The sequence below is a fragment of the Loxodonta africana genome, chromosome 22, assembly GCF_030014295.1.
Source record: "Loxodonta africana isolate mLoxAfr1 chromosome 22, mLoxAfr1.hap2, whole genome shotgun sequence".
Taxonomy (NCBI): Eukaryota; Metazoa; Chordata; class Mammalia; order Proboscidea; family Elephantidae; genus Loxodonta; species Loxodonta africana.
In genome coordinates this window covers 61,252,375-61,267,408 of record NC_087363.1, presented here as the reverse complement: position 1 = coordinate 61,267,408, position 15,034 = coordinate 61,252,375, and the positions used below count along the sequence as shown (strand labels likewise).

General features: G+C 37.8%; 1 protein-coding gene across 2 annotated transcripts in view; it reads right to left on the bottom strand.

Annotated features, from left to right (window-relative positions):
* The window catches only part of TMF1 (TATA element modulatory factor 1), a 42,865-nt gene that overhangs the window by 3,375 nt on the left and 24,456 nt on the right, over positions 1–15,034 (bottom strand). Inside the window, exons 9-16 of one of the 2 annotated variants that reach the window (XM_003409797.4) lie at positions 11,302–11,394; positions 10,452–10,608; positions 6,440–6,632; positions 5,533–5,602; positions 5,207–5,299; positions 3,721–3,822; positions 3,286–3,438; positions 747–872 (exon numbers count right to left, since the gene is read on the bottom strand). In XM_003409797.4, the coding sequence (XP_003409845.2) occupies positions 747–872; positions 3,286–3,438; positions 3,721–3,822; positions 5,207–5,299; positions 5,533–5,602; positions 6,440–6,632; positions 10,452–10,608; positions 11,302–11,394 (987 nt within the window). The remainder of the gene's footprint in view (positions 1–746; positions 873–3,285; positions 3,439–3,720; positions 3,823–5,206; positions 5,300–5,532; positions 5,603–6,439; positions 6,633–10,451; positions 10,609–11,301; positions 11,395–15,034) is intronic. The other variant, XM_064275019.1, reaches the window with a different exon arrangement.

The following is a 15,034-nucleotide window of genomic DNA, read 5'->3' as shown; positions in this document are numbered from 1 at the left end:
AACGCTTGATGCAATTTAAATCTCTTTGATTCATTGTGGGTAAGTGTTATACCTGGCACTTAGCTCACAGGAAAAGTCAAAAGAAAATATATTTTCATTTAAGGTTTAACATTGTCTCACAAAATCCAAATATGCTAATTGTGAAGACATCTAATGTCAATGAATATCACTACTGTCATGTATTGTTATTGTTAGTTCCTGTTGAGTCAATCCCTCCTCATGGCCTCGTGGTGACCCCATGTATGTGGAGCAGAAGGGCCCCACAGGGTTTTCAAGGCTGTCATCTTTTGGAAGCAGATCACCAGGCCTTACTCCCAGAGAGCCTCTGGGGTTTGAACTGCCAACCGGTCAGTTGGTAGTCCAGTGTTTGACCATTTACGGCACCCAGAGGCTCTGTGTCACATATAGTGCAATCTTACAATGAGCCTTGGCCAAATACTATTTATTTCTTCTCTACACATCTAAGCATAGTTGTGAAAAATATCCTGAGTAAAGTAACAAGCAAAATGAAAAAAAATTATCCTTAGTTCTTTACTCAAATGTTAAAACTCTGGTGGGTTCTAACTGCCAACCTTTCAGTTAGCAGCAGAGCACTTAACACTGAGCCACCAGGGCACCTATCAAATATTAAAAGTCTGATTTTCAAAGAAATCATTAAAAACATACTTTATGTAAAGTAAAAATATGACATTTAATATAACTGTATTAAAATATTTTAGGCTCATCTTTAACCAAAGCTTACTTACTCTTAGCTGAGTTCGAAGTTTGGGTATCTCTTTCACTTTCTCTTCAAGTTCATCATTTTGATTTGTTAATTTAACTAGCTCTTCAGCCATTATTGATCGGGTTTTTTCCAGATTGCCAATTTCTAGCTAAGAAACATTACCAGAAAATAGCCTAAATCAAAATATATCTTGTTTAATAACCCCCACTAATATGAACACATTTAATATGTTATTTTTGAAGGAATATATGTTTTACTTACTTTTGAGTACATCAAGTTTAACACTAAAGACAGGTAAAATGTTTTAATGTTTCTCACTGTATCTTTCTAAATTTTATTTATTTTGTTGTTATTGAGAACATACACAGCAAAATAAACACCAATTCAACAGTTTCTACATTTACCACTTAGTGACACTAATTACATTCTTCAAGTTGTGCAGCCATTCTCACCTTCCTTTTCTGAGCTGTTCCTCCTTCGTTAACATAATTCACTGTTCCCTAAAGTTCTTATCTAATTTTTTGAATGGCTGTTGTTAATTTGATCCCGTGTGGGTAGCTCTTAAAGAGCATAATGCCCAAGGCAGACATTGTTTACTAGTTTAAGCTAAACTACTTTTGGTTTTAAGAAGACTTTAAGGGGATATTTTTGGTTTAAGGTTTAAATATTATTTCAGGGCAATAGTTTCAAGGGTTTATCCACCCTCCATAACTCCAGGAATCTGCAGTCTGTGAGAATTTGAAATTCTGTTCTGCATTTCCCCCTTTTGATCAGGATTCTTCTATGAAATCTTTGATCAAAATGTTCTGTAATGGTAGCCAGGCACCATCCAGTCCTTTTGGTCTCATGGCAAAGAAGGCAGTTGTTCATGGAGCCAATTAGCCACACATTCCCTTTCCTCCTCCTATCTGTAACTCTCCTTCTGTTGCTCTTGGTAATAGAAACCAATTTAGTGCCTTGGAATGACACTTGCAAGCTTTTAAGACCCCAGGCACTGTGCAATGAATGAACTAGGAGGTTGAAGAGACGCACTAAACAAGTTATGAGGTTAATTAACTGAGATGTCTCATGAAACCATGACCCTAAACTTCCAAACCAGGGAACAAAACCCCATGAGGTATTTGGTTGTACATAAGCAGCCCCAGCAGCTACTCTGTCTTTGTTGTAAAAAGTCTATTATACAACTTTTGCCAATTCAACTTTTTACAGATATACAACTCATTGACAGCAATTACAATAATCAGCTGTGCAACCCTACCATTAATCAATGTAGTTTTCCATCACTGTAAACCGAGACTCACTGCTCCATAAACAACGACCCTCTCCACTTCCACCCCTGGTAACTTCTGTCTCTAAACGTTAGCTTTTTCTTATCTTTTTCTGTTAAGTGATATCATACATTATTTGTCCTTTTGTGATTGCCTTATTTCACTCAGCATGTCCTCAAGCTCCATTCATACTACAGCATATATCAAGACTTCATTTCTCCTACTGGCTGAGTAGTATCCCACCGTATACACGGGCCACGTCTTGTTTATCCGTTCATCTGTCTGATGGGCGTTTCAGTTGTTCCCACCTTTTGGCTATTGTGAATAGTGCTGCAGTGAACACTGATGTACAAGTCTCTCTTTGAGTCTCTGATTTCAAGTGTTTTGGGTATATACCTAGGAGTGGAATTACTGGGTCATATGGTAGTTCTATTTTTAATTTTTAGAGGAACGGCCACACTGCTTTCCACAATGGCTATACATTTTGCATTCCCACCAGCAATGCACAGGGTTCCAATTTCCCCACATCCTTGCCAACATTATTTTTTTTCTAACCTCAGTCATCCTCGTGGAAGTGAAATGGTATCTCATTGTGGTTTTGATTTGAATCTCTCTGATAGCTAATGACACCGAGCATCTTTTCATGTGTTTAGTGGCCATTTAAATGTCCTCTTTGGTGAAATGTCTCTCCAAGTCCTTTGCCCATTTTATGACTAGGTTCTCTTTTTCTTGTTAACTGCATTAATGTTTTTAAAAGGCAAGATAAGATGGGAAATTCTCCCTCCCCACTATGTCATTTTCTTCCACGTGCAGGGTATTACACTTCTAATCTCTCTCCTCCCCTTTACTCATTCCTCACTGGAAAAGTTGTGGCTACTATCTAAGTGATAAACTTGGGAAGAACAACGTAGACTTGCTCAGCTCAGCAACTTCCTTTTTTGCTCTTGTGAAAGAGCTGTCTGCAAGGGGGTAGACATTCTGTCCTGCTAGAGGCCTAAAGTCTTAGCTGGGCAGGTTCCAACACACGGGCAGGCCTGCTCTAGCCCAGAATTTCCTCTGACAGAGTAGGTAAGTTGGCCCAATTCTGGGATTCAGTTAACAGGCTCATTTGGCTCTCATCCTCAGCTATTTTCTCCAACTAGCCTTTACCAGTAATATAAAGGAGGCATTTTGTAATTCACATGCTCTATTTCATCTTATTTCTCAATCTGTTCAGAGGGAACTGAAGGGTACTGTTTATGGGGCCCCCAATTTTTATTTACTTCTAATAGTACATTTAATATTTTCCAATACCTGCAAATGAGTAATTTCTCCTTCCCTTAGCTTTAGCTGAGACTGTAAATTCTCAATAACGCTTGATCCTGCTCCCATCCTTACGGCATCATAGAGATTGCTTCCATTTGCTGATGCAGACATTGGTCCAAATGAGTGATCATGAGACTCATCCTGTATTAATTAAATAAAAAGAAAGCACACACAGATATTGTAGATTGTATGCCATCATAAGGCTCAAACAAAAAGGTTGTCAATTCCTGCTTTAAAACGTCTCTGACTTTCTCAAAGGCAGAAATTGTCTGGATTTCCTCACTGCAATTAGCATTCTTCACAAATATACTGATGAACTGCCTATGGAATGGGAAGATCAAGGTGCAGCCAATCTGTCATCTATTCCTCCCTTTACCATTTTTCAGTTTAAGAACTAATCACAGATAAGAAATAAAACATCACCTGAGACAGAAAAGATGTCTGTAGCCCTGCCATATCAATTCCACTAACGGAACTTGAGCGTGAAATCGTGGGAGTACTAGAAACAGAAAATGGCTTGCGTTCCTTAAAGAGTTAAAAAAAAAAAAATTCAGTTCATATTAAAGAGCAGAAACAGAAAAAGCAAGAAAGCTCTCTAGGGTTAATGATACAAAGACTCATTCTAATTCCTTCCCCCTGCCCCCAACCAAAATGATATAGATGGAGCCCTGGTGGCACAGTAGTTAAGAGCTTGTCTGCTAACCAAAAGGTCTGCAGTTTGAATCCACCAGCTGCTCCCTGGAAACCTATGGGGCAGTTCGACTCTGTCCTATAGGGTCGCTATGAGTAGGAATTGACTCAATGGCAGAGGGTTTGGTTTGGTTTTGTGGTATCAAGAGCACAGTATTTAGTAATTTAAAAGTGTAAACAGACTTGGTCAAATATCTCAGGACCCATTTATATTACAACAGTATGATTTGGTTTTTCCTTTAAATGCAATGTGATTGTTTTTGTTGAAACAATTATATGAACTAACTTATTATATAACACACCACCACAATTACACGTATTTCTTTACAAATAAAACCCACTGCCGTCGAGTCGATTCCAACTCATAGCAACCCTATAGGACAGAGTAGAACTGCCCCTTAGAGTTTCCAAGGAGCGCCAGGAGGATTCAAACTGCCGACCTTTTGGTTAGCAGCCATAGCACTTAACCACTATGCTACCAGGGTTTCCAACCTTTAGAGCATAAAAATTACTGATGAATTTTAAATAACATAAAATTTCTGGCTTATTTATTTTATATTTTTATTGTGTTTTTTAACATTCCAAAGGTTATTTCAATTTATATATACCAAAAAAAAAAAAAAAAAAAACCAAACCCAGTGCCATCGATTCCGACTCATAGCAACCCTATAGGACAGAGCAGAACTGCCCCACAGAGTTTCCAAGGAGCGCCTGGCAGATTCGAACTGCCGACCCTTTGGTTAGCAGCCGTAGCACTTAACCACTATGCCACCAGGGTTTCCTAACTTATATATATAGTCTTAATATATTATACTTAACCACCAAGGACACTCCAATCCTCCAAATATAGGAAACTGACTTTAGAACAATTACTTTCCTTAATCAGAAAGAAAGTAAACAAACCAGTTTTACTCCTAAGGTACCTGTTGGTCAAATGAGGTACATTAGGTTTAATGAGAGACTACAAAATTCATTTACAAAGGGGCAAGAGGTTCTGTAATTCAAACCCTAAAACCACAGATCTCTTGGATATACTCAGATTACTCTGACTTACTCTGAGCATGGCAGTGATTACAGTACTAGAACTCGTCACTATACCAATTTTAGACACAAAAAATGGTATTTACAAAGTATAAACAAAATTATGCAACAATCAATGATTAATGACAACCATTACTAAATGGTTACACCAGAAACAAAGAAAAACAAAATCCCATACCTTTTCTTTTATTGCTTCTTGAGTGAAAATTGCTTTTTTCCTTTCTTGTTCAACTTTCATTTTCTCCATTTCTAACTGACTATTCAACAGTGTCTAACAGAGGAAGATAAAGTCAGATAATTTCTGTGATACTACATGCCATCATCATAAGTCAATCTCAAAGTCAGGAACATAAAGTATATACTCCTATTTGATTTACTACTAAAGGCCAAGTTCCACGAGCAGCGGCATCACCTACTTCTTCTTGGCCTCCCATCAGTCCACCGTCACCTCCACCCATTCTCTAATGGAAGCCCTAAGAGGTGAGCAAACACTAACAGAAGTACCTTTTCTTTCCTTGTCTCTTCAAGTGTTCTTACATATTCATCTTTCAGGTTTTCTAATTCGACCTGGCACCTATCAAACCAGAGGGAATTAAAACAGAAAAGATGACAGTATAGACTATTAAAAACTCACTACTTCATGTACTCCAGTTATATCTCTCATCACTCTTTCCATGACAAGCTCTACAGCAGGCATTTTCCAGCTGTGTTCTCCAGATCACCTGGGTTGGGGAAAAACCTCCACTTTTACCATTTTGTTTATTGCATGCTCTGGGTTCAGATTTCATTGGGAGAACAACTTTCTAAAAATAATCCTCAATATTACTCTGAGATTCTGCAAAAACTCATTTAGTGGGTTCTGTGAGAATGTTTGTAAAAGCTCAGGTATTTTACTCTATAAATCATTTTTACCTGATTACTTGTTCTTAAAAGCAAAATTTCCAAGGAAGAACTGAGAGGGCAAAAATACTCTCATCACAGCTTTATTATAATTTCAGATAGATGAATTTTACAGCTTGTAATTTCTGAAGAATCCAGACTTTTATTTAGATAGGCTAGAATGCTGCTAAAACCCTTCTAATATAAAAACAACTTCAAAGAATGGTCATACTTTTTCATGGTTACAGGCTTTTTTGAAAAACTCTGATTAAAGCTATGAGTCCTTTCCCTGCAAAAATGCCAAAACATATAAAACATGGCACACAATTTCAAAAGTTTATGGGAAATTCGATGAATCCCAGCAATATCATGCTGTAGTATTTTATTCAAGGACCCTGACTTTCAACACTGAAAATATTTATTTTTACTTCTCAGTGAGTGCTATGAAACTCAAAGCTGACAGTACACTTTAAAAAAGCCCTTCAACATGACATGAAACTACCAAGAAAAACACTTGACAAAACATGCTCACCGACTATTTTCATCCTCCAGTTTTCTTAGCTTATTTTTCTCAGATTCTAGCTGGGCCTGAAATCTACTATTTTCTTGTCTTAAGAGAGAGTTCTGTGACTCCAGGGAAGACATTTGAATTTTGTTGGCAAGGAGTTCTTCTGAGGCTGCACGTTCCCTTTCAACTGCTGCCGCCAACAAGGCCTGGGACTCACCTGATTATAGAATAAGAAAAAAAACAAATATATATATATGTGCCTAAGAGGCCAAGATACCAAGTAGATTCGGAGTTCAATCTTTTAGTGATGCAGTAGCCACACTACAAACTGCTAAGTACTTAGTGCCTAAGGCAGGGCTGCCTACAGAGACAAAACAATTCATCTTAACTTGTGCCTGCTTGATCATTCTTTCCCCAAAATATTTTCATTTAAAAGTGGAATCATGTCTTTAAAAAGCAGTGGATCAAAAAATGATGGCGGAGTAAATGGACATCCACAGGCAAAAAAAGAACCTCAACCTAATACCATATACAAAAATTAACTCGAATGGATCATAGATAAACGTAAAAAAAAAACGTAAAACAAAACTGTAAAAAAAATTTTAAGCATAGAAGAAAATCTTTGAGATCTAGGGCTGGGTAAAAAGTACTTAGATTTGATATCAAAAGTGCGACCCATAAAAGAAAAAACTGATAATTCAAACTTCAAAAAAATTTTCAGCTTTTGGTTGAAAGCCCATGTGAAGATAATAGTCTATGAAAGCCCAGTTTTCTTGGCTAAAAAAAAAGAAAAAAAAAAGTCTGGGAGAAAAGACCAGCTAAAGACTAGGAGAAGATATTTGCAAATCACGTATCCAACAAAGCAGTTAACGTTAAATATATATATATATACACACACACATATGTGTGTGTGAATCTCAAAATTCAATGGTGAAAAAACAAACAATTCAATTTGAAAATGGGCAAAAGACATGAATAGGCATTTCACCAAAGTGGATACACAAAAGGCAAATAAGCACATGAAAATATGTTCGCCATCATCAGCCACTAAGAAAAATCAAATTAAAACTGGAATGTGCTATCGTTATGAACCTGTCAGAATTACTAAAAGAAAAAAGAGTGACAACACCAAATGCTGGCAAGGATGTGGAAAACATGGACCGCTTTCATCCATACAGCCACTCAGGAAAACAGTTTGGCATTTTCTTAAAAAACTAGGCATGCAGCTACCATATGACCCAGAAACTGGTCTCCTGGGCATTTATCCCAGAAAAATGAAAAGTTATGTTCACATGAAAAACCATATAGGGAGGTATATAGCAGCTTGATCTGTGATAACCAAAATCTGGCATCAGCCCAGATGTCCTACACATCAGGTGAATGGATAAACAAACTGTGGTACTGACATACCATGGAATAACAACAGAAATAACAATGACAATAAACCAAAAAAACAAACTCATTGTTGTCGAGTGGATGCCAACTCATAGCGACCCTATAGGACAGAGCAGAATTGCCGACCTAATGGTTAGCAGCCAAACGCTTAAACACTGTCCCACCAGGGCTCCAACAACAATAGAAAGGACCAAACAACTGATACATTCAACAACTGATTGAATCTCCAGGAAATTATACTGAACGAAAAAAGCAACTCCAAAATGTCACATATGTGTGATTCCATTTATATAATATTCTGGAAATGACAGAATTTTAGAAACGGAAGGCAGATTAGTGGTTACTGGGGGTTAGAGATAAGGCAGGGAGGAGGATGAGGGAGACATGGGGTAACACAAGGGAGCCTTGGGGTACTAGGGCTTTTCAATACCTTGACTGTGGTGGTGGATACACAAACCTACACAGGTGACAAAACTGTACAGAACTTAAAACACATACATACACACAAATGAGTACAAGTAAAACTGGAGAAATCTGAATAAAATTGGTGGGTTGTATCAATAATAAAACACTGTTGTGATACTACATTACAGTTCTGTAAAATGTTAACACTGGGAGAAACTGGGCAAAGTGTACAAGGGACTTTCCTGTTTATTTCTTACAACTGCACGTTCATCTACAATTACTGCAATAAAAACTTCAATAAAAAAAGTAGGATTCTGAGCTTTAACCAATGCAACAACACATACTTTTTCTTCACCACGCTATACCTAATAACAGAGGATAAAAACCGAACCTGCCCCCTTGAAAGCTCAGCATGTCTCATATTTGCCCAATGTGGAGAATTTCTAGTTCTGCTTCATACTATATCTATGCTGCTTTTCACAGCACTATATGGTGTATTTGTCCTATGGCCTTGCCTAGATCCCAGCACAATACCACATATCCCTGAGAGTATGTAGACTCCAGTTTAAAAAATATTTTAGAGGGTAACAATTTCAGATGTCTCATATTACAAATGGTCTCAAAAGAGTTGACACAGAAGAAACAAAAGACCTAAAATTGATACCTATAAATTTAAAAAATATATGAAGGTTCATCTAGTTAAGTAAATTTTTTTAAGGAGATGAGCCTTTTTTCCAGACAAAATCTTACACGGAACGCCAATAAAAAAGACAGACAAGGGAGGTGCAACTTTCATTTAAGCAGCCTGGAAGAGCACAGCACCTTATTAACCAAGTGTCATGCATTTAATTGTGTCCCCCAATAATATGTGTCATCTTGGTTAGGCCATGATTCCCAGTATTGTGTGGTTGTCTTCCCTTTTGTGATTGTAATTTTATGTTAAAGAGGATTAGAGTGGAATTGTTAATATCCTTACTAAGGTCACATCCCTGATCCAATGTAAAGGGAGTTTCCCTGGAGTGTGGCCTGCATTGCCTTTTATTTTACAAGAGATAAAAGGAAAGGGAAGCAAGCAGAGTGGGGACCTCATACCACCAAGAAAGCAATGCCAGAAGCAGAGCATGTCCTTTGGACCCGGCGTTACTGCACAGAAAAGCTCCTAGCCCAGGGGAAGACTGATGACAAGGACCTTCCTCCAGAGCTGATAGAGAAAACCTTCCCCTGGAGCCAACACCCTGAATTTGGACTTCTAGCCTACTAAAAAAAACTGTGAGAAAATAAATTTCTTTTTGTTGAAGCCATCCACTTTTGGTATTTCTGTCACAGCAGCACTAGATGATTAAGACACAGAGCTTCCCTCTTGCCGTGACAGCAGCCTATAAGACATCCTAGGGATGTACTGAATAAAGATTTGAAAGTTTACCCCTTCTCATTTACAGAGAGGAGTCCAGAGAAGCTAAGTGACTTGCTCCACACTGTGTGGCTGGTTGTTTCAAAACAAACAAACAAACAAAAAACACTGAGATTACTGTCCATGTTTCCCGAAACCCATTCAGGTCTGCTTTTATCACTATACCATTACATCTCTAATTACAATTAATTTTGGATAGAGAAGGCACACATGAATTTTTCATGAATTTTCCAGCTTCTGTGCTATCTAATATATACATATATTACCTGTGTTTGAAGATAAAAATCATGGAAAAATAATTTTCCTTTTATTTACAAACAGCACTGAACGGAAACCTGGGGCATGTCCGTAAAGAATGAAAATATGCAATCTTAAGACTCCACAGAATTTCTCTACTGGGGTCTGATCTAGACCCTCCTTAGCCCTATCTTTGCTCCTGGAATCTATCTTTGCTCCTGGAATTCTGCTACTGACTGGAACCCTATCTAATCCCTACCTCCTACCCTAGTGCAGACAAAGTAGAGAGGGGTCAGATTTACCAAAGGACAAGGAAAAAATTGAGTGCAGCAGTCTGTAAAAAGAAGTGAAGAATGATACACGTATTTTAGACAGTGTATGTTATCATACATTGGATGGGGGGTGGAGATGGTTTGAAAAAGCCTCAGTTACAGTATTAGAAAATAAATGTTAAAAAAGGTAAAAATCTACAAGTTAGACACAAATAGTAAATATCGATCAAGCAAGTTTCAATTTCATACCATTATTCTAATTCTATAAATGAGATGGAAGGGCTTCTGCACCGAGCATAAAAACTAAAGCAGTTACCAAGCCGATCAGAGAGGTTCTTCTCTAACTTCTCCCACGACGATGTCTGGGACCCTAAAGTTGCTTGTAAATTTTCTATTTGTCGAAGTAATGGTCTTGTTGTTGATGAAACACTTTGACTCAGTTCTTGGTTCCGATTCTCTGCTTCCTGGAGTCTCTGAATCATGGAATTCTTAAGTCATTACCACTGACAGTAATAAAAACACTAGCAAACCTAAACTTCATGAAAGATTTATAGAAAAATTTATTTTCCCAAAGATTATTTATTTTATTAACTTATTTTCTAATTGTTCAATTCTTAAGTTTGAGTTAAGCTGCATAACAGAGTACCTAAAAAGTGCTTCTTTACAGAGCATTTCTAAAATAAGATTTTAATTACCTAAAGGTAAAGAGTTAATCCAAACCTCCCAGTAGATGCCTCATCCAAATATATTTAAAGTATTTATAAAAAGAGAAAGATCAGTCTGAGTTGTGCGTCCTCTTCCTTTTCCAGCGCATACTCACTGAATGAAAATTAACAATGTAACGCTGGGCAGTAATTACTTGCCCTACAATGATCAAAGAATGAGGATAACTAATAAACCAATTACTGCAAGTGTAGAGATGATACTGAGTACGAAGAAACAAGAAATCTCTCATAAAATCACATAAACAAAATTAGGGACCTTTTTTTTGCATAATTTTATAAGTACCCACTGTGATTTTATTCTTATAAGCCATAAAAATATAGCAAATGAAAAATATAGCAGTAATCCTCTCAAGTCCATGAACATTACCATACTGAGTCATTTTTTATTTACAGGAAAAAACACGCTTCTTGGATTTGTGTTTAGAAAAACTGTGACAGTACCTGCTGGAGTTCAGTGATCTCATGGCGTAAATAATCCTCTTTTCTGGCAGCTGCTTGTTCTGCACGTTGCAGTGCCAGCCTAAGGTCCCCCACCTGTAGGAGGAGAAACCATACATTGTCAAAAATAGCATCAAAGTATTACAGAAATAGAAAAATCAACCCTCAACTTTACATGGAAAGGCAAGAGGCCCTGAATAGCTAAAACACTGCCGAAAGAGAAGAACAAAGCAGAAGTACTCACACTTCCTGATTTTAAAACATAGTATATAGCTACCGGAAACCCTGGTGGCGTAGTGGTTAAGTGCTACGGCTGCTAACCAAAACATCCACAGTTCGAATCCACCAGGCACTCCTTGGAAACTCCGAGGCAGTTCTACTCTGTCCTATAGGGTCGCTATGAGTTGGAACTGACTCGACGGCAGTGGGTTTGGTTTTGGTTTTTTATACAGCTACTGTGGTGGCACAGTGGTTATGAGCTCAGCTGACAGCAAAAAGGTCAGCAGTTGGAGTACACCAACCACTCCTTGGAAGCCTTATGGGGCAGTTCTACTCTGTCCTATAGGCTGGCTACGAGTCAGAATTGACTTCATGACGATGGGTTATACAGCTACAATAATCAAAACAGCCTGGTACTAGTATAACAATAGGCACAGAGGTCAATGGAATAGAATTGAGAGCCCAGAAATAAACCCACACATCTATGGTCAACTGATTTTTAACAAAGTCCACGCTAAGTCCATGTGATGGGGAAAGAAAAACCTCTTCAATAAATGGTGCTGGGAAAACTGGATTTCCACATGCAGAAAAATGATTTCCACATGCAGGATTTATGCCTCACACCATATACAAGAACAAATTAAAAACGGATTAAGGACCTAAATGTACAAACTAAAACCACAAAATTCTTAGACGAAAAAGCAGGGACAATGTTGTCAGGCCTAGGTTTCAACAATGGATTAGCAGATATAACAACAAATAAATAAATGGTGCTTCATAAAAATTATAAACTTTCATTCATCAAAAGACTTTACCAAATGAGTGAAAAGACAAGCTACCATTTGTGAGACTGTCTTCGGAAACCATATATCCGACAAGAATCTAATAACCAAAATATACATAAAACTAACAATGACAAAAAGACAACCCAATCATAAAATGGGCAAAGGACTAAGACAAACGTTTCATCAAAGAAGACATTCAAATGGCCACCAAACACATGAAAAGATGCCCAGTGTCATTAGCCATCTGAGAGAGGCAAATCAAAACCACAATGAGATACCACTGCATTCCCACTAGGATGGCTATGATAAAAAAACAAAAAACAGAAAATAACATATGTTGGCAAGGCCCCTTACCCATCACTGGTGGGAATACAAAATGGTACTGCCATTGTGGAAAACCGAGCAGAGATGGCTCAAAAAACTAAAAATAGAAAAAATAGAACTACTATATAACTCAGCAATTCTACTCCTAGGTATATACCCAAAAGACTTGAAAGTAGAGACTCAAACACACACGTGTACACCGATGTTCACTGCAGCACTATTCACGACAGCCAAAAAGGTGGGAACAACCTAAATGTCCATTAACAGATGATGGATAAACACAATGTGGTAACATACATACAATGGAATACTACTCAGCCAGTAGGAGAAATGAAGTCTTGATACATGCTACAGTATGGAGTTTGAAGACATTATGCTTAGCTAAATAAAAGGAAAAAAATTGCAGGACCTCACTTATAAAAAAGACAAAAAACCAAAACCCGTTGCCATCAAGTTGATTCCAATTCATAGTGACCCCAGAGGACAGAATAGAGTACAAGCGCCCCATAGGGTTTCCAAGGAGCGGCTGGTGGATTCAAACAGCTGACCTTGTGGTTAGACCCATAGCTCGTCATAGCTCTTAACCACTGTACCACCAGGGTTCCATAAAAAGACAAGAGAAGACAAATGTATGGAGACCAAAGATTATTAATAGTTACCAAGGCAGGAGGGAGGAGAAAAACCGGGGTTAACAGTGATGGAAAAATTGCACTGATTATGGGTAGGGCTGCACAGCCAACTATTACAGTTGCTGTCAATAAGTTGTACACCTGTAAGAAGCTGAATCGTCAAAGTTGTGTGATAGATATATTCATAACAATGATAAAATAATAAATAAGTAGCTCCTGAGGAGGCTGCTTATGTACAACCAAACACCTCATGGGATTTAGTTTCTTGGTCTAGAGGTTTAAGGTCATGGGACATCCCAGTTAATTGGCCTAATAATGTGTTTAGTGCTTCTGTCCTACCCCCTAGTTCGTTGCGTAGTGCCTGGGTTGTTAAAAGCTTGTAAGCGACCATCTAAGGCACAATGATTGGTCTCTATTCACCTGGAGCAACAAAGGAAGAAGGAGGGTCAGGAACAGGAAGAGGATATAGAATGGGTGGCTAAGTGTTTCCTTGAACAACTGCCCCCTTTTCCATAAGACCAGAAGAAACAAACGGTGCCCAGCTACCATTACTGAACATTTTGAGCAAAGATTCTATAGAAGAATCCTGATCAAAAAGGAGAAAACATAGAACAGAATTTCAAATTCTCATGCATTCTAGATGTTCTGGAGCTATGGAGGGTGGATGAACCCCTGAAAGTATTGTCCAGAGACAACCTTTAAACCTTAAACCAAAAATACCCCCTGAAATCATCTTAAAACCAAACAATAGTTTAGCTTAGCTAGGAAAAAAGGTCTGCCTTGGGCATTATGCTCTTTTAAGAACTATCTATATGGGATCAAAGTGACAACACCAACACGAAAGAGCGGATAGCAACCTTAGATGACAGTTAATGTTAATGACAGAGGGACAACTCAGAAAAGGAAGGGTGAGAATGGTTTCACAACTGAAAGAATGTAATCAGTGTCTCTAAATTGTACATGTAGAAACTGTTGAATTGATGCATGTTTTGCTATGTATATTCCCAACAATAACAGCAAAATAAATAAAATTTTGGGAGAAATCAATGTATTATGTACAACTTCCTGTTAGCTACATGTTGTCTTGTGTCATCTATTGTTCTTTGTAACACTTTATACCATCCAATGTACTTTCACATATGATTGTCGCACATCCCATACATCAACCAATTCCAAAGCTGTATATATATGCAACACCTACCTAGCAAAGCACTCTGCCAGGCAAAGAAAAGTATACAAATATGTACCATGGACTGCCAGAAGAACAAACAAATCTGTCTTGGAAGAAGTACAGCCAGAATGCTCCTCACAAGCAAGGATGGCAAGACTTCATCTCACATACTCTGGATGTGTTAAAAGGAGGGACCAGTCCCTGGAGAAGGACATCATGCTTGGTAAAGTAGAGGGTCATTGAAAAAAAGAAGACCTCAATGACATGGTCTGACATAGTGGCTACAACCATGGACTCAAGCATAACAAGGATTATGAGGATACTGCAGGATTGGGTAGTCTTTTATTCTGTTGTACACACGGTCACTATGAGCTGGAACCAACTCAATGGCACCTAACAACAAAAACATTATTCCAATGAACTTTAAATTTCAAGTACTAATATTTACCTATCCTAGTAATAGAGTAATAGAGTGGCAGAAATATAAGGAATATATGGACTGTGGTGTGACTTATAATGGCAAAATATTGGAAATAAGCCAAATACCCATCAATGAAAACTGGATGAATAAACAATGGGATATTGATACAATAAAGCAGTATATAACT